The sequence below is a fragment of the Harmonia axyridis genome, chromosome 7 (genome assembly GCF_914767665.1).
Source record: "Harmonia axyridis chromosome 7, icHarAxyr1.1, whole genome shotgun sequence".
NCBI classification, from domain to species: Eukaryota; Metazoa; Arthropoda; class Insecta; order Coleoptera; family Coccinellidae; genus Harmonia; species Harmonia axyridis.
The window spans coordinates 13,287,140-13,307,067 of NC_059507.1; the positions used below are offsets into that span (position 1 = coordinate 13,287,140).

General features: G+C 33.2%; 2 protein-coding genes across 5 annotated transcripts in view; one reads left to right on the forward strand and one right to left on the reverse strand.

Annotated features, from left to right (window-relative positions):
* The window catches only part of LOC123685234 (torso-like protein), a 42,454-nt gene extending 25,642 nt beyond the window's left edge, over positions 1–16,812 (forward strand). For all 4 annotated transcript variants that reach the window (XM_045624857.1, XM_045624854.1, XM_045624856.1 and 1 more), the window contains exons 2-5: positions 5,503–5,778; positions 7,100–7,483; positions 14,857–15,012; positions 15,857–16,812. In XM_045624857.1, the coding sequence (XP_045480813.1) occupies positions 5,524–5,778; positions 7,100–7,483; positions 14,857–15,012; positions 15,857–16,096 (1,035 nt within the window). In that variant the 5' untranslated portion in view covers positions 5,503–5,523 and the 3' untranslated portion in view covers positions 16,097–16,812. The remainder of the gene's footprint in view (positions 1–5,502; positions 5,779–7,099; positions 7,484–14,856; positions 15,013–15,856) is intronic.
* Positions 16,813–17,282: 470 nt separating this feature from the next.
* Positions 17,283–19,927, reverse strand: LOC123685233 (tetratricopeptide repeat protein 5-like). The gene is made up of 7 exons (XM_045624853.1): positions 19,740–19,927; positions 19,330–19,680; positions 19,008–19,250; positions 18,896–18,949; positions 18,482–18,843; positions 18,139–18,283; positions 17,283–17,739 (listed from the first exon to the last, which is right to left on the reverse strand). The coding sequence occupies exons 1-7, from the start codon at positions 19,818–19,820 to the stop codon at positions 17,620–17,622; spliced, it is 1,356 nt and encodes a 451-aa protein (XP_045480809.1). The 5' UTR covers positions 19,821–19,927; the 3' UTR covers positions 17,283–17,619.
* Position 19,928: the final 1 nt, after the last annotated feature.

A 19,928-nucleotide genomic window follows, 5' to 3' on the forward strand; every position in this document is an offset into this window, starting at 1 on the left:
TTTTTTTTTCAAATAAAAACATAAATTAAATCACTATAAATCATAACAAAATGAAAAAAAAAAAATCAAGTGTCTTAATATTGAGAAACCTCCAGGCTTTGTTTGATTTCATAATTTTCCATCCAGGATCCAAGACACATGAGGCATCTTATAGATTTGTCGCCTAACCTATTGCGGTTTTTGTAACTGTAAAAGCAGCTCTGGAAAATTGTCTTTGAACAGGGGCTGAAGATGCTGTCGTTGATAAAAAATCCTTGGCCATTTTGGCCAAGTTTGAAAAGATATTTCTGAAACTTCCAAAATCTATCAAGAGATTTTATAGAAATATGAGAAAACTACTAATGAAGTCACACTGGCGAATGCTTCAGACTCTCGGCGCTCGAGGAATCCCCTTATTTAGTCTAAACGCGCACAAATTTGCAGAAATATATGCCGTGCGACGCGTGCATATCAAGTTCAAGTAATATCAAGTAGCTTGAGTCAAGCCATAAATATCTAAAATCAAGTCAAGTCAAGCTCAAGTATTGAATTTTGTCCTTCGATGATTTGGCGTGTTTCTTGTGATACTTGATTGTAAGAAAACGGTTTGAAACTACGGTAAACTTTCTCATTTCTATTTCACAAAAATCGCTGAACTACATTACTTGAAATTTTTTTATAATAATTTCTACGCCAAAATTACGCAAAACTTGTGCTGAGAAACAGTGAGAACAATATTGGTCCCTGGCCCCGTGACCTCTTACAAGAATTTCAATGCTCAATTGTTACTGCATACCTGAATTCGATTTCATTCGATGAAATATGGATGTTATTCTCTCGAAATAGCCAGATTTTGCCGGTGTTTTAGACAATGGAACTTTTCATCGAAGGTTGAATTGGTCTCCGATCGAATAGCTAAAGATGAAATCTTATTTCGCAAAGTTTTTTTCGTTTGTACATACAAGGTGTTTCATGAATGATCATGCTACCAGTGCAAATAGAATACTCTTGATCAGTGTTGAAAAATGAAAATTTATTTAGAGTTTAGGAGATAGAGGGTGTTGTATACATTATACAGGTCCGTATTTATATTGATTTGAAGTATATTCGACCTTATTGTACCATAAAATGTGAATAGGAAGTGTGTCAGTATTACCAATAGGCTTGTTTTCAGGGTATTCATTGCAGTTTATAAGCGTACCTTTGTTTCTGAGAAAATTCATGTATTGATGTATTTTACAATAAAAATATAATTTTTTTACTCCGGATCTGCATTACTATTATTATTAACTAGAACTGAATATTAGTCATTGTACAATACTTAATCCTTAATTTTCATGAAATTTATGAAAGTTTTCGATAAAACCGTAAAACGAATGGACTTGAGACAATTTTTAACACTGACCCAGACTATACGAATTCTCCTGCATTTAGATGACAGCATGCGTACACTAATTCATTAAAAATCCTATATAATACACTAAATTATTTTAACGAGTTATTTGAAACTTAATTATTCCTATTATGGAAAAATATCAAAGTTTAATGTATAAACTTTTCGCATGATAGGACTCCCTTAATTTTTTTCCATGATCGATTAAAATACTTTCCATTGGAATGAGAAGTAGCTCTCTGAAAATGTATCAGAATATCGAGCCATCAATTGGCTCCAATCAATAAAAATAACATTCAAACCAATCGCGAAGTGATTCCAGTAAATGAATGCGGAAGGTTTAATAATGTCCCAAAGATAGGGCCATGTGGTATGCGTCTGCCTCCAATCGAGTTAGACCACTTGAAATCGCCCTATTTTCCAAATTCGAAACCCATTCTCAAAAATGATCTAGTCTTTCTCGATATTCACTCTTGTGTCAATCACGCTTTGGTCCGTCCTGAACACTATCACTTACCAGGATAAAAGTGTTAATCAACTTGTTCCGTAAATTAACATTCTTGTGTGTGGTGTGTGTCAACAAATTCGTCCTACAAGACAGGTACTGATGCAGATAACACAGCGGTTAATGTAATTTTGTTTATGGTGTGTAGAAGCGGACTAGTGATCGAGGTCACTGTTATAATCTCATTAAAGTTACATAACGAATCGGGGAGATGCTATGAACTCGCATTTTTTCAAATTTATTCAATTGATTTTGTTCAGTTCTTCTTATAGGGAACTGGGAATTGCGGCTGCATATTTATAGAAATTCTAATAATCACAAAACAGTAGGAAGCAGCCTGAATTTTTCTGAATATTTCGTATTTTGTAGAGTTTGTAGAACAAGAAAGTCTATGGGTCCAACCATAGAGTAATAAACATAGATAGAGAAAGTATACGCAATTTTTACATGTCCCCAACATGGTTAGATTTCGTTGTCGGATTGTGATATATTTTCAAATCCACAATTTTAATGAATCGTTATGAACCTATATTTTATTGGATAAAATATATTTATTTGAATGATTACCGATTGAATGTGCAAATTTGAATATTTGGAAGCCGATATTTTTACAAATTGTCGAATTGTTAATAAGCAGAATATTTATTATTTTCTGTATCTACCTGCTACAAGGTTTGGCAACTTTTGCTCTCCTACTGTCATCGGTTGTTTCACGTCGTTTGGCGCGCTTGAAGTTTGTTTTCTGAATTTCTGATATATTTAGGTATTCATCACAATATATTTTGAGCTGATATGAAACGTTGATTGACTATGGGACATAAGAAGTGCGTTCTTTGTGGAGAAACTCGCGAATTGAGTGAAATATCGTATCACTTATATGTTTTCATTTTCGCGCGCTTCTTGTCAAATTTGATAGTTCATGTTGGGGACAAAATTTGCAAACTGAAAATGACATATGCTCCCTCTATCGATGTTTATTACTCTGAGGTTGTGTACAATAAAAATTTCATACAGAGTAACGGTAAGAGACACATTGGCGTTTACTTATTGTTATTTAGTCATTGTACAATGAAATACAGGGTGTTCTAGGATCCATACTCACTGAGAGCATCAAGAACTATGAAATTTAGAGAATATATCTCCGAGATATCAGAAAGCATATATATCTTGATTCGTTCTCGAATTACAGGTCGTTTCTAAAAAATATTGTTTCAAATATTTCGCTTGGTTTCTGTTCAAGATATTTGAAAATTTCTAGAAAGTTTTTTTCAGTAATTTTTATGGTTTATATGATAACGGATCATAGATACAGCAAAATATTTGAATGTCATTTTTCAAGAAACGCCCTGTGACTCTAGAAGAAATCAAGATATACCTACATGACTTTCGGATATCTTAGCGCTCTTCTTTCAAGAAACAATTCTGTGATCCCCAAGTTCGCATTAATATTCGTTCGCTTTTCTCATTTTTTCCCAACTCAAAGGATGCTCACATTAATACAATAATACATAAACATTCAAATTCATTCTTATATTTATTAATCATCATGAATTTTGTTCGGAACAAGTTATATAAAATTCATCAATCCAAGCTTTTGATCGAAAGATATTCCGAAGACCTAGAAGTTGCAATACCTTGACATACTTCATCAATTGTGAGATCGATTTCAATCTTGAAACGAAAAAAGCTGCAACGATTCTCTCCCAAGTGTCAAGATCATTCACCGGTATACAACGAATTGAAAATTTCTGAAGAACCCACTCGATAATATAATTGTGACAAAGTCAAGACCTAACGTACACCTGGCACCTGCTTCGGTAATAATACCTAGAAAAATTCTGTTTCTATCTTGCGAAATCGCGAATTGAATAGCTGAAAATCTCATTAGAAACAATCGTGAATGAGTGACACTGATTGCCGAGTTTCAAAACTGGAATCAACGTCTGGTAGTTTGAGTAATGAAAGTATATCATTATATTTAGACCAAATCTGGTTTCTGTAATTTGTCGACTACACTTGTAAATTGGTGGTAATAGCCACTTCGATGCCCCATTCAAGGACTATGAGCTAAGGCGACCACACACTATCCGTCAACTTGTAAAACAGACACAATATCTTAGCAAAAAAATAGAGATAAGGGGATATCACCATTCATCAAATATTTCATTTAAGAATTATTACATATAACTTTTTACCACATTCAGTATGGGAAAATTGAAAAATTATTGATCTTACGAGATGTATGGTAAAATTAGAAGAAGATTTATTTTCTTCTTGTGTCTGTAATGTCTGTATTTTTCTGAGCTTGAGCCGAGAGTGCCCTTCAATGAAGAAAATTTCTAGGTCAAATTCAGTTCTCGAACGGAATGTGCTAAAAATTTGAAATTTTAAGGGTTAAGTTTTCTGGATCTGAATATTTTGGTTATGTTCGTTATTGATCGAAATCCTTCCAGTTTTATACCATATAATATTTCGTGTTTTCAATAACTGAAAAATGCCCATCTGTTCAAACTGAAATTATAGAAAATAGTAAAACGATTGTTCACGCGAAATTTCATGAGAATCATAATTGGAATTAATTTTTTTTTACAAAATTTCAATAACTCATAATCTATTGGTCAGATTCCTCTGAATTTTGTCTTGATATACAAGGTGGCCCGCAAAGACCACGTCAAACCGAGGGAGAATGTAGATCAAAGTATAACCCACCTGCTAGGACAAAATTCCCATTATAAAAGTCTTACCGTTTACGAGATATTTTTTTTTTGAAAATAATGAATTTCTGCTGTTACGGTTGGTACAATTTTACACCTTTTTGGTTAATGTTTTCAGTAAAATATTGCTGAAGAATGATTTTAACGTTAACATTAAAAACATTCTCCGAAAATTTTAAAGGGAGGCTGTGAGAAATATTTTTATTGAAAATTTTGGTAATGGATTATTTCGTATTGCTCATCGTAGTGAAACCAAAATGTACTGAGCTACTGCTGCACATTACACCAATAAATTGTCTATTTTATAGTAATTTCAAAAAGGTATCGGACAAGTTATTGGTTATTAAAAGAAAAAAGATATGGCTGTTTCTATTAAAATTCATTATGTTAAAAAAAAATATATCTCGAAAACGGTAAGACTTTTATAATGGGAATTTTGTCATAGCAGGTGGGTTATCCTTTGATCTACATTCCCCCTCGGTGAATGGATCGTGGTATTTACGGGACACCCTGTATATTAAAATAATGATGAAATTTTTCTGAGCTGATGAGCTTAGATTTATTGAAAATCATTTATACGATTATCCAACAAAGTTGAGCACTCTGTATAGATTAAACAATCAAACTTCAGTAGAAACGACAGGATTCAACAAATATTCCAAGTATTGCAATAATACATATTCAATAGATTTGTTGTAATGTAATGTAAGATCTAAGTGAAATAACTGAAGCAGGGTTACCACATGGATCCGTCTGAGGTATGCTGGTTTTGTAATTTGACTACCAACGATTTCTCAACGTTAAAGCTGATTGTATTGTAACTGCAACAAGATAATGACAAAAAAAAATTTTTTGTTGAAGAAAATTTTTTTGTTGAAGAAAATTTTTTTTATGTAAAAATTTTGTTTCAGCGGGTTCCGTCCACCTTCAGAATGTGGTGTCGAGCGCAGCTGCTCGTGTTACTGACCACCGTCACTATAGGGTATTCGCAAGATTACGGGCCGGATGAGAACACCCTCAAGGTGGGCAGGTCCATCGACATCTTCACGAGATACGGGTACTTGAGCCTCAGCATCAAAGTGGTGCCCAGAAACGACACGACATGGATTTTCCGCGAGCCCACCATAGACATTTTCAACGGGATCGATCCCTTCGCGGTCTATCCAACCAGGATGAACAGGAAACAGGTAAAACGAGCTATTACATAGGCCTACAACTTTGCTTCCGCCTTTTTTCCCAAATTCGAGGCTCAATTGAAAAAAATGGTTATACATCTATGCTTCAAAGTGTTGTCCATCGCTGGCCACTACGTTCTCCCATCTTTCGGGCAGCGTATGAATCCCGCGTTGAAAAAACTGGTCATCTTTTGAAACGATCCACGAATCGATCCAATTTTTTACTTTTTCATATGACCGGAAGTGCTGGTCAGCCAGTCTGTGTGCCATTGATCGAAACAAGTGATAGTCCGAGGGAGCAACGTCTTGAGAATACGGCGGGAGGGGTAGGACTTTCCATTTCAACCTTTCCAATTATGTCTTGACCACTTTCGCAACATGGGGTCGAGCATTGTTATGCTGTAAAATCACTTTATCATGTCTCTCGTTGTATTGCAGCGTTTTGTCTTTCAATGCACGGCTCAAACGCATTTATTGCGTTTGATAGCGATCGCCTGTGATTGTTTCATTCGGTTTTAACAATTCATAATACACTACGCCGAGCTGGTCCCACCAAATACTGAGCATGACCTTGGAACCGTGAATATTCGGTTTGGCCGTCGACGTGGAAGCATGGGCGGGATATTCCCATGATTTTCTGCGCTTGGGATTATCGTAATGAACCCATTTTTCGTCTCCAGTCACAATGCGATGCAAAAATTCTTTTCATCTTTGCCTTGCAAGCAGTTGTTCACAAGCAAACAAACGCCGTTCAACATCTCTCGGCTTCAACTCGTACGGCACCCAATTGTTTCCGAATCATTCCCATGACTTTCAGGCTTTTCGGAATGGCTTGTTGCGTCACTTCCAATGATGCTGCCAATTCTTGTTGCGTTTGACATGAGTCTTGATCCAGTAATGCCCCCAATTCTGAATCTTCGAAAACCTTTTCTTTTCACCGCCATACTGGTCTTCGACCAGTCAAAATCACCGTTTTTGAAGCGTTGAAACCACTCTCGTCTTGTTCTTTCACCAATAGCGGCCTCACCATAGGTATTTGAGAGCATTCGATTAGCTTCAGCCGCAGATTTCTTCAAATTAAAACAGAAAATTGAAGCCTCCCGCAAATTACGAGAATTTGGCTCGTAAGCTAACATGTTTAATCAAGTATGACTTTATGATGCAGACACAAATCGACTAATATTTCGATGGCATTATGTTTACCCAAGCTTATTGTATTTCAAAACGGCGGAAGCAAAGTTGTACACCGCTTTGAAACCGATACACCCCTTAAACAATACATAATAACATAACCTTCAATCTGCACCTAACACACAAACATCACCATCCCCAGATATTCGACGGAGACTTCCACATGGAGTTCTGCGACAACCTGAAGCAGCTTCTGCAGGCCTACTTCCGTCACTTCATGTTCGAACGTCTGGACAAGCCCTGGCTGGCCTTCACCGGGAGCTGGGCGTCGGAGACGATAGCCAGGAACCTGGGCATCAACTCCTCCTTCATCCACAAAGACCACTGCTACGTCCTGGTCAGGCTGTCGAGGTTCAGGACGAACGCGGAGCTCACCAGGGTGCCCAACAACGTGAACCTGGTGGACGTCGTCGCCAGAGAGATCGACAACATCAAGGTGGGCGACGTGGCCAGCGTCATCATGTTCATCAGGAAATACGGATCTCACTACATCCATTCGTATACCACGGGCAATTCAATTTACCAGGTGAGTTACCTATTGTTTTGATGAGAATATGCTTAAGGGCTTTCCAATAAGAGGTATCATTTTGAATAGGCAGCTGTCACTTTTAAAGCTGTCAATCTTTTGACATTTGACTAATGAAAACTGAGTCAGTACTAAAAATGCATTGAAATTGTTAGAATTCACTACAAAAATGGTGAAAATTTCGCAGGCACAGTTTGCAAAACTAAAACACTTTTAGGTCGTCATGAAGCACCTTCTTGGCAGGAAATAGTGAGATTCAAATAACTTCATTGAATTCTCCGTAAAAAATTGCTACAAAAATGTTTTTTCAGAAATGAAAAATTTTTAACAGAAGAAAAGTTTCGAAAATGAACATTTTCGAAAAACACCCTGTAACTATGTACGGTGATGGAGTAGAGGTTTTCGCCAAAGAGTTTCTCATGAAAATTGGCCCTCAAACACCGATATCAGTTTTCGCCTATCTAGTATAGACTTCCCCTTCAAAAGTGTACAATTTGGCCCACCCTGTACAAAATATGTCAATCGAATCAAATTGAACTGATCTTCTTTAATATCCCTTACCCTAAACTAAATGGATTAGGTAGTTTCTTTCGGGAAAAAAAGGCTATTTTCTTGTAAAAAAATTTCGATTGGAATTGGAATTTGATACTCATAAGCGCTCAAAATCTCATATAATTCGCAGAAAGAGTCTATATTTATGAAAAAAAATTCTTGTATTTTGCGTGATACCGCATGATGATAATCTTCTGTCCAAAAATTTAAAAATCTCAACGAAATATCGCAACGTATATGGCTTTAAGTTCAAAGAGTTACTTTTGTAAAAAGCACAAATAGTATATCTTTGTTACTAGATATTTTCTCTTTACCAACAGTAACAAAATTCCTATATTCTTCAGCATGACCCAATACCTAATATTGGTTAACAGTACTCGTTCGAAATGGCTCATAAAACCGAATCTTCTGCAATAACTCTTGAATTGAGAGTAACATGCACTTTCCAAAGTCTGTTAAACTAGTTGTTAAGGTAGTGTGTAATATCGTCTACAAATTATTCGGAGATAATCCTATTACTTCATCGATTGAAATGGATTTGTGCGTTCTTACTAGGTTTGGATTAATTGATTCATTTTTAATCGTAGGTATGTCACAAAAAGAAATTGAAGTATTCGTATACTTCGATTTCCTATTTTTCCAGTTGACCAACTGAAACGACAAAAAAAATGAAAAGCATCGTCTTAAAACGCTTAACAAACACTCCAAATTTTATACCGATTTATATCTCATCTTGCAATATCTCAAATCATCAAAATAATGGCTTTCAAAATTTAGGAAAAAGGAAATCACTGTGTTGAAGTGAGGAGCTGAAATTTTTGATTCTGGTCTCAATATTGATAAAGAAGACATCGTGACGAAATGATAGATCGATCTGTTCGGAGAACGAACCCTCAAAAGTCCACTTATAACAGAAAATAACGATATATTCCTCTAATTTATTTATTTATTTATTGGCCATTATAAAATAGGCCACATAATAAATACAAAAATAAACGTGAACATTCATTTTAATAGAATAATAGAAAATAAAATAGTTACGATTTGATTTGGAAATAAAAGCAAGTTTATGAGACGATTCTTCGAATTTTAAAAAATTGAAGAATGATAGGTAACATCATTTATATACAGATATAAATATTTATGGTTTCCATAATCATTAATAATTTAATATTCGACATAGAAAATTATATGCAAATAATAATAAATGACCCATGGTTCCTAAAATTTAATGATTTAAAATGCTCGAAACGTATAATAGTTAGAAGTTAGTGTAAGACAAATGAAATAATTTTTTGCAATCAATGTTCGCAAAAACTTTTCAGTTTCGTATCAAACATCCTTGTCCCTCTTCGGAATTATTTCATATTTCATTAAAATAATAATTAATGAGTTCTTATTCTACAATGTTCGCGACCTTGGTACATCTCTTGTGCATGGTGATGGGACATCCAGAAGCAATGAATTCGGAACATGAACCTAATACGGACACTGAAATTAGACCAAATATATGGAAAATTATGCAATGCTCTCGTTTTGTTGAACATCAAATTACACATCACCATCCGTGTTGTAAGGCATTGTTTTCGGACTATTAATATATTTCGTGTGCTAGGTACCTATCTTCCTATTTTTCACATGTTTTCACAATTTTTGATGTGGAGTATATCACAACAATCGGTCAATTACTTTGTACATTCGGTAACAATTAAATGATATCATATGTGAATTTAATTTATTCTCAAAATTGATTGCATAGAATATTATGAGGAAAAAATTTGCGAATTTTATACTAATGGCCTATTACTTCCTCTTTCATCGGAAAATATCTCAACACTTAGGACAAAAAATGCACTAACGTTAAATAAGTCAGAGTTTTTGCCTGCTTATTCAAGTCGATATTCGAGTAGGTTATTTTTTCACGAAATTTCATAATTGAAGATTCAATCAGCTATAATAGAAAACAATTACTCAACATGCAAAGTGACATGCTATCAAAACTTAGAATTACCTGATACTTTCAACACATTGTCATTTATCACTTTGTAACAATTTTCTTGAGGAAGAGAAACATCATAAATAATATAATAAATGTATACTTGGAAGGTTCGATATCATTCTTTCGATTATACAGGGTGTTCCTAAATTGAAAGTGCAAACGGAAGTGACGAAAGTTCAAGATACACGGTGTTGAAGTTCGATTTTTTCAAGTTATTTAAGGTTTTCATCATGTGATATGCTGATTTTGAATACAAATTTACAGGGTGATATTTTTTCTCGAACAGTGCGCGCTTCTTTCCTCTAGAACTTGTAGTTCAGAAAAATGTAAAAAGAAACTTTGTTCTAGTTCTCCACTTCTTGGTTTCTCGTAGTTTTGTCGTATCTGCTACCGATTTCGAGAAAGAACAATTCTCAAGTAGGTAATTCTCAGGAATATACAAATTATTATGAAGATCCAGTTAGTAAGCTGTGATAAAAAAATTTATTATAAGTTTTGGTACTCATTTATACCGAATCTGTAGTGAAGGTTAATAAAGATTCGATAAACAAGTATAATCAACTCAAAAAAGTAGTCGAAAAGTATGGCTATATGAGAAATCTAACGAATTTACAAACTTAGCCTCACAAAATATTGAATTATCTATCATCCTAAGGAATACATGTTCCCATATGAAATTCATCATTATGTGTTGTAATTTTCTGAGAATTTTTTTACAGTTTGTCTCCATTAAACTTTTTATATAAAATTCCAAATGGATGTTTGGAAAAGTTTATCATTATGTCCAGATCTCAAATATAGACAATAGTCAATCGAATAAAGATAAAATATAAAACAATACTACCGTTATAAAATAAATACAATTATGTATGTTTCAAGTCACAATGTAGTACCCAATTCAGTTTGATTGTTTTCGCATAAATATTATGACCTATTGTGTTGATGATGTCCAATACCTTGGCACTTATTCAACTTAAGATGCAGGAGAAGAATATAATCATTAGATTGCAGATGAATCGAAGGACGAAAGTATAATTTACTTGCTGGAAACTGAATTCACACATCATTAATGAATGAAAAATAAAATGGATTCACATCACGAATCGACATTTCAAAAATAAGTTCTCATCAAGATGGAAATTAATAAGTATCCTCGTTTGGGGGTTATAAATCAGACGTTTAAACAAATTTTACATAATAAGTAATCACCTATGTAGCAAGAGCATTAATTAGATGTCTATGCCAAATTCACTTCAATTTAATATTATCATAGTGAGGCTATATTAATTTTTTTGAGACGCACTATCTTTGCCTGAAGCCTAAGTATTTCATTATTTATTTAAAAGTTATCAAGTTTTTATAATTGGAGTAGTCCAAATATATACATATTGATCGTACCACTTATACAGGGGGATTCACCAGGAAGGCCTATTAGACGTTTATGGAAAACTAATAATATATTTGAGCTGAAAATTTGCATATTGGGGTTTGAGACAATGATTTTTCTCCCTAAAATATTTTCAGATCTCTACAGCTACCGGTTACACCGGAAACAGACTACTACTTCCTTATTTCAAATGGCACACCCAATATATTACCGCTTCATCAGATAGCTTTTTGGATGACAATTTTGGCCTATGCCATACCTTGAGTGAAAACTCAACGTTTCATGAGTTAATGAAGAATCCCATTAACTCATGAACCGTTGAGTTTTTAAAAAAATGGTGGCGAGGGGAATCGCATTTTTTTGAATATTTCGGCAGAAAGAGCTTTTTTCGAATTTTTTTTTTCGATTCTGCAAATACGTAGTATTATAAGGCTGCGGTTTGGACCAAAAATGTTCATACGAATATCATGAACTTAGTTTTCCATAAACGTCTAATAGGCCATCCCGGTGAATCACTCTGTATTAGAGAATAATAGAGAATTGACAATATGAATAAGCTAACGGCCACTAATCCAGATACTGACCCTACCCATCACTTATTATTGAAGATGACAAACAGATTGGGACAAAAACGGAAATGAGCAGCATACAAATAGACGTGCATTAAATTAACGCTTTCAACTATCAACTCTTCATATTTCACTGTCCCGTGCGGTGGAAAAGTATGTCGCACGAATACATTTAATATTCAATCTAGCCTTAACCCTTATAAATACGAATAATCGAAAGTTAACACGTTGTGTAATCCCGTGCATGTTTTATTTATCGATAATATAATCGACCTATACACCACTAAAATTCATGATGCTACATCTTAATCACGGTCAATGTTTACTTGCATTTCGAAAGAAATTATGTGTCATAATGTTTGAAGAAAAGATGAATATACAGGGTGTTCCTAAATTATAGATACGAACGAAAATGATAGATTCTTAGGATCATTTAAGAAGAAAAAAAATCCTATAAACATGAGCCCGCAAACGTTTTATTCTCGAGATGCAGGGTGTTGAAGTTTGATTTTTTTTTAAGGTTATTTTCATGGCACCTTCCCTTCCACAATATATTATTCAACTTAAGTTTTTTATAGATAGATATAGATATTCCATTTTAAAGATTTCATCATGTAATATGCTCATTTAGAATACAAATCTACAGGGTAATATTTTTCTGGAACATTGTTCACTTCTTTTTACCTGATTTTTTTTATGGGGCACTGGTAATTTAGAAAAATGTTAAAAGAAACTATTCCTTACTAATCTTTTTGGTTTCTTGTAGTTTTGGTCGTATCTGTTACCGATTTCGGGAACAAAATTTCAAACAATTCTCTAGTAATCCTCAGGAAAATCCAAATGTTCAGAAAGATCCAGTTAATAAGCTGTGATGAAAAAATTAATTATATTATATTTATTTTAGCATGCGAAGAAGACAGACAAAGAGAAGCCAAGTTATTAGTAGATCATGGGGCAAGCTTGGATGTTAGAAATGCAGAGAAAAAAACTCCTCTTGACTTGTGTTCAAGAGCATTGTTTAGATTACCAACAAATAAAAAATGTTTTGGTACTTATCAACCCAGTTTGTAGATCTGTAGATTAGATGAACTGGTATAATCATCACAATATAGGACTACAAGAAACCCTGTATCTTGAAAACAAAGCGTTCGGGGGATCATGTTTATAGGTTTTTTCTCAAAATTACCCAAAGAATATTTTCCTTTGTTCCTATAACTGTATCTTTGTAGATATTTTGCGAGCTTCAGGACCATTATTTGATAGCAAAAGTATTTCAATTTTTATCCTGTGGCATTCGTACCAGTTGTGATCTAGATATTTTCGAAAAAATATTATGCACGCCACTTTTTTTTCTCTAAATAAAAATTATTTTAGGAATCCTTTATGGAAGTGTTAATTTTATATCTTGATATTCTTACGGACCAACAGTTTCCAAAGATAAATATGATTAGGTAAATTGAATTTAATTATTTCAGGAAATAAGGATTTGAAGGATTGAGAGAAATAACATTGTATAATCTTAGATTAGTTGTGAAAAGAGAGCTCCACAGATATCTAATGAAGTTCTTGAAGTTATGGTGAAAACATTCGTTTTTGTTGAAACTTTAACACCCTGTAGCTCAAAAATTGAGAAATTATATGGACACAGATTCATAAAAACTAAGCAACTAAGAATTTATACCCTCAAATCCCTGTGTTGTCACATATTCAAAATTAAGAACTACGAAACTTGTTAGAAATTTATGGTGCAAAAAAGTGAGAATTGAATCGTTCTTGCTTATTTAGTATTGCAAGAAGTTTCGTCGATACTGCTACTTCATCAGACTACATAATACTAAATTTCTGGGAATTCTCAATTCTCGTGGCAGTATGTTGAATAAAATATCATAGATTTTTTGCTCATTAAGAAGTACAAAAAATATCCAATGAGCCCATTTTCCTCCTTCTAATTTTCCCCTCGCGTTCTTCAATTAAAGAAATTATTATGCGTAAAAATTAAAGCTACCGCAAGTATTAATTGATTACATAATGAATGCTTTCTTATTCCGAATTACGAAACTAATCAAGTGAAAATATATATCTCAGTGTATAAAATTTCATAAATTCTTCTGTATTCAACCTGTGTCTAAACCATTAAGGAACAGCAGTGAATAGGAAGTTGAGGTTACCATAAGAAGAAGAAACCAACATAAGAAATTGGCCGCCGCTAAAGGAAAATGATCTCAAATATGGTTGTTATGACGACAGTTCAAGTACAACAACGATCCTACACGTTTCAACAATGACAAAAAATCTTTCTCGTTGAAATCCTGCCTACTATTTATTAGGTCTTAAATTTTCCTCGTTGCATTGTTCAGATCAACACTTTGATTATAGTTGCATTTGCCTCTATGGTGGATTGAAAAATTAATTGAAATTAAATAATGAATTTTGGTTTCTATGTTTTATCATTTTCAACTGAAATTTTCACAATTTATCTTACGACAATTATCCTTCGAAAACAGTAAAAGGAAACAGAAACGTAATAAAATGTGATTTCTTATTATGTCTCTGTTGTCTGTTAGTTTTTATAGATGAGGAGTGATGATGACACCATCTTCCTAAGATTCGACATGAACATCAGAGTAATTACTCTGATAGACTAGAGATATCCAAATAAAAACATCGCGACAAAAAGATTTAGAGCTCTTTTCGGGAAATAAGCAGTCAAAAACTACTTCACCATTTTGAACTAGACGAAATATCTTGCTCTGCTTTGTCAACTCTTTTTTCAAGTATAGTTTCAGAGGATTTATCATGAAAAATTAAGCTTTTAAACACTTTTACTGTGACAAAAATTGTGTTGAAAATATGTTTTTTTTTGCAGGTATTCGTTTACAGAAAGCCAGTGTACAAAAGAATCAAGGAACGACTGAGTAATAGGTCAGTCAAAAAATTGGAGAGTATGGACCTGAGAAATTTCTTCAGTCCATGGTATGCTGACCACATGGGTGAAATCAAAGTGGCTAGTGGTAATACTTCGGTAAGAGAAGTAATTTATTTGGAATATTCCAGAAATAGTTCATAAAACAATAGAACACTTTCTGAAGCTGCTCTTTCAAATAAGGGATGATTCGCCCCCCAGATTTGTGATCCTTATTGTTTTTGCTATGATGCCTCATTTATACCTACATTTTACTTCTTAGATATGCTACTTGACAAAATATATCAATGAGTTTCCTTGTTATCCATTGAAATAGAAAGTTCATACTTAGAAACGAAGTTTGAATCTTCACTGTAAAGTTCAGTCTTATATTTTAAAATTCTCATCGATTATTTTACCTCTTTTGTGAAATTTGAAATGTAATTCCGACCATTCCATTGTGTATAACAACTCATGCATGCATTGAACTATTATTCAAACCCTTCGCATAATTCAATTTCCGGCAACTTTTCAGTTGAAAATCCCCTTGAAATCATCCAGTTTCGTTAGTTTTTGTTTACATCCGGTAAATAAATCAACATATGCGGTTATTGTGTCGCTACTATATTCAACTTCCCTCATTCACATTTCATTGAAAAAGTAGGCACATTTTTGAGCGCTGAACATTTCGCTCTACCATTTCGTCACAATGTCTGTAATTTTCGAATTTCTTACCGAGAATGGTCTCAAACGATAAGGTTCCATAACCCAAAGACGAATTCGTCTTCAAAATATATCATGTTTGTCCGTCTGTCTAGTGTATAGATAAACTAACCGACAACATTTTCGTCATGGCAGACCAGTTAGAGCTTTTCTAGAATTTCTTATAAACACCACATCCTTTTATTTCATGAAGTTTGCAAAAAATTTTTATCATAAAATTTACATGTGTTATTTTTTTCAGGTTGAACGATGGGCATCAGCTAAACTACGCGTGAACTACTATATCTTTTCTTATCCAAGTCTTCTCAAACTACACGGTGACAATAAACTACTTCTTGGGCTCAACAACATACTCAGAAATGAGGCTATTTTAGAGCTCGATATGAGAACTTTAGCGCCAGCTTTCAAAGATCCCCAAAAGAGAAGGTGGTTCGAAGAAGTGCTAGACAATTATCTGAAATTGTGGGAAAGCAACTTGTGAAAAAAGTGTGATGGTGAAGAACTCAAATTGTGAATCCACAGAATATTTTCTGCAAGATCCAATAAATCTCTTAATTGGGCACCATCCATTGAGAGAAATCAAACCCTGAAAAATGACAATGAAATTTTGAAATAATGGGCTAGTTCCTAAATGTGAACCAATATCGTATCGATAAGAAACCAAATTCCTTATTTTTCATTAAGATTCATTCGACTTCATCGTTAAATTTGAAGTTTTGAATCTATAATTATGGTGAAACCAAAGAATGTGGTTTTTGTTATTCTGCTGCCTAGTAAATAAACTCCAGTGCTTCAAAAATGATTCCTAAACGTGGCCAATTCTTTATAGGAAATTTCAACGATTTTTCGAAAAGACTCGTGAATATGTGCAATACCAAGAAAAGTGGAACATTCTGATCTGGAAAAACCTGAAGATGCTTCAACGCCGCAGTAGGTGCAATGTGATTTTATCCATTATCAATTTTCCAGACTGATTATACCCTAAATTAGAAGAAATTGTTCCTCCAATTGTGAGTGAATTATGTCCTGCTGAATTTTCCTAGTACAAGTGAATAATGTATTGATGGTTTTTCATATATTTTGATATACGATTCTTATACATTTTTCTAGTAATTGAATGCAATCATACAATTAGGCTGTGTATATTTCGACAATTATATATATTTATTTGTTAAGTAATAAATATATTGATTAATATCGTTTTTATCCCTCATAATAATGATCTATGGAATAAGAATAGACTTTTGGCAATTAAACAATTTTTGAATCCTCTCAAATTATACATTGATGCTTATGCTTATTGAACACAAAAAAAAACATTAAATTCGCACAATTCTAACCAACATGGTGTCAGTGACGTCATTTGGAAGTAGGTTAGGTATAAACTGAGTGTCATACGAAAGCATTTGTAATAATTGATTCAACTGTTTTCTTTTGTCAAAATCATTTTGATGTAAGGAATAAATTTCTTATTTTGATGGTATTTCATTTTGAAGAGTACTTTGATTAATTACTCTACTTTTATAGAATCTGTTTAGAGTTAAAATTCAATGTTCAAATTTATATCTCTATTTTTGTCACTAACCAAGTCTTCCCCTTTTTTTCAAAAAATAGTATAAACCTCTTTGCCATGAAGAATATATTGAGGAGTTTCTATTAGTGGAAAAAATATTTCAATGTTTTTATTCAGTGATAAGTATTTACAAAATCATAATATAATATATCCACAAAAATGCTATTTTTTTGACAATAAATCATACATCAAATAGATTCACTCATTGTTCTTTTAAAATCAGTCATAGATCCGAAATCATCTAAATAGTTCTGGTCTATTCACAGCCATTTGTGAAACATACTACATGGACAGTTAAAAATTAAAATATTAGTTAAATTTTAGACGTTTAAGATATTGTAATCAATCACATTTTTATTAGTACACAAAAAGTTTCACTGATGTCTCAAAACACAATTTATTCCTCAATCCTCTGTGGGAAGAAATGACTGTCAATCAAATTTTCTGGAAATGGACATTTGAACACCTGCTGTTTGGTCTTTTTGAAGGAGTTTGCCGTTGACTGCTAGAAGAATTGGCGTTTCCACACGTATAAGTCTGAACTTATATCCCTACAATAAAAATAGAATGAAGATATGGTTTGTTACTTCTTTTTTCAACACAAATCACATAGAATAGTGTTTCCACAGCCAGATTGTTCAATTGCAGTATTTTTAAAACTGATAAGATATTAAATCCAAAATTTTATACAAGCTTTTTCAAGGTGAGAAATCCAATTTCTTAATTCCCAGAGGGCGCTTTTTACAGTTTCGTACCCTGTAAAGCAGAGGCAATGACCTCTAGTATCACCTGTTAGACTATGGCTGATAAGTTATGGGATACTCTATATTATAGAGTACATTTTAATATTTATGATAAAATCTGAAATCCTCAAACCTACAGGAAGAATTCAACAAATTATTCATCAATTCCTTCAACAATCAATTATAAATATTAAAACAATCACTCACAACAGAATTGTACTCAAAATCAACATCAGTCACCAAAGGTTCAGGAATTGCTATAGAATCACCAATTATAACTCCCTTTCCATCTGCTAAATTGAATAATGTGACTACAACACAATCTCCTGTTTCATCTACCATGCAAAAAGTACTGAAAAAAATCACTTCAATGAAAACACAGTTTTATGATAGATACTGGTCCTATGATTAATAATTTTCTTTAGCAATAGATGGCGCTGAACTATAAAATGTCCATTACACAGAAATATATGCTTCAGCATTTGTAACACACAAATTTGGATTTAAAATTTTGGAAATGTTTTCAAGATTTCATAAAGATGGTACTCACAAAGGAACTGTTTCTTCGTTTCTTACTGAGCAAACCACTTTTCCCAACAAAACTTTCAATTCATTCAAACCAGCTGTCAGTCCTTGAATATTTACTGGGATTAATTTTGCATTAGCACCAGTAACAATGTTTTTTGTATCTTCTAGATATGGTCCCAAATGTTTGGAATTTATAGAATTGAGAAGGTTTTTCAATCTTTTGTTTTTCATTTTTCCTTTGGTTGAAACCAATTCTACTATGTCATTCAGATATTGTACAAGTTGTTGCTCTCTAACCTTTGGTCTGTCCCAAGCTGGATCATATAAACTAGCTTTTTTAAAAGATTCTAAAGCTTCTTTAAATTCTTGTTTATATTTTAAAACCTAAGAAATTGAATAAGTAGAGCATTATTCAAGTCAAATTACTTATACCTACAATTCCTTTATTGTAATGTAAATCAGGTGAACTTCTAGCAACTATGTCCTTTTCCTGAAAATGAATTGTGTTTAAGGGTTACTTCTAAAAAAAAAAGGATTTTCTGACCTACCGCTTGAAAATAGGCGCTAATAGATTGCTTCATAATTTTTGGATTTTGTTGAACATAAAAAAAATATGAAAGATGAGCATTGCCTAAACAACACCATGAGAGTCCATCTTGGGGATCTAACTGTACTGCTTCCTTGGCATAATTCAGACCTTTTTCAACATTGGCAATGCGTTCAGCTTTCAAATTTACAACTTCTTGCCTTGATAACATAGAAAGATTTCGCAGGGAAACTTTATTCTTCCTCTGAAAATTTTGAAATGTATATTGAATTCCAATATCCAGCCATTCTGTATTATTTCATTTACAATTACCAAATACATACCTCTTTTAAAGCTCCTTCAAAACAGCTTTGTGATTTCTTAAACTCATCATTTTTCCAATAGCAATCTCCAAGCTCATTCCAAGCTTCTACTAGTTTTCTATCTAATTTTATTGCCTTTGAAAGTAAATTTTCAGCATCTTTATTATATTCGGAAACGACATTTAATAGGGCTCCTTTCATAAAAAAATATTGTGCCTTATTTATTTGAGTTGCAGCTGTTTCATTTTCATCAAATATTTTTAGGGTTTCAGCTTGAAGCTTCTTGAGATCATCATTTTTATGAATAGCATCTTCTAAACTATGCTCTTCGAAATACCTATCGCGAAATTTAATAACGTTTTCCAATTTTATCTGAAAATTAGTTTCTCATTTGGAATGCATTGATGGGTGAAATGAGTGTAGGTGCTCACCTTGAGATATTCTAATATATCTGATTCTGGAGAAGAATTTTCATGTGATGAGCATTTATTTTCATTTTCGGGAGAAGACATTCTACTTTTATTTCACACTACAATTAATAAAAAGTGATAGTACACTTTAGCGATCTCTCCTTTTTTTTTCTTGTTTATTGAGGTTAGTCGCTAGTGTCAAAATTTTGA

Excerpts from the sequence above, each read along its gene's own strand:
- LOC123685233 (XM_045624853.1), bottom strand. The coding sequence starts at position 19,820 with ATGTCTTCTCCCGAAAATGAAAATAAATGCTCATCACATGAAAATTCT. Across the intron at positions 18,844-18,895 it reads TACATTACAATAAAGGAATT|GTTTTAAAATATAAACAAGA; the intron begins GTAGGTATAAGT and ends TCAATTTCTTAG. Across the intron at positions 18,284-18,481 it reads AACGAAGAAACAGTTCCTTT|TACTTTTTGCATGGTAGATG; the intron begins GTGAGTACCATC and ends GATTTTTTTCAG.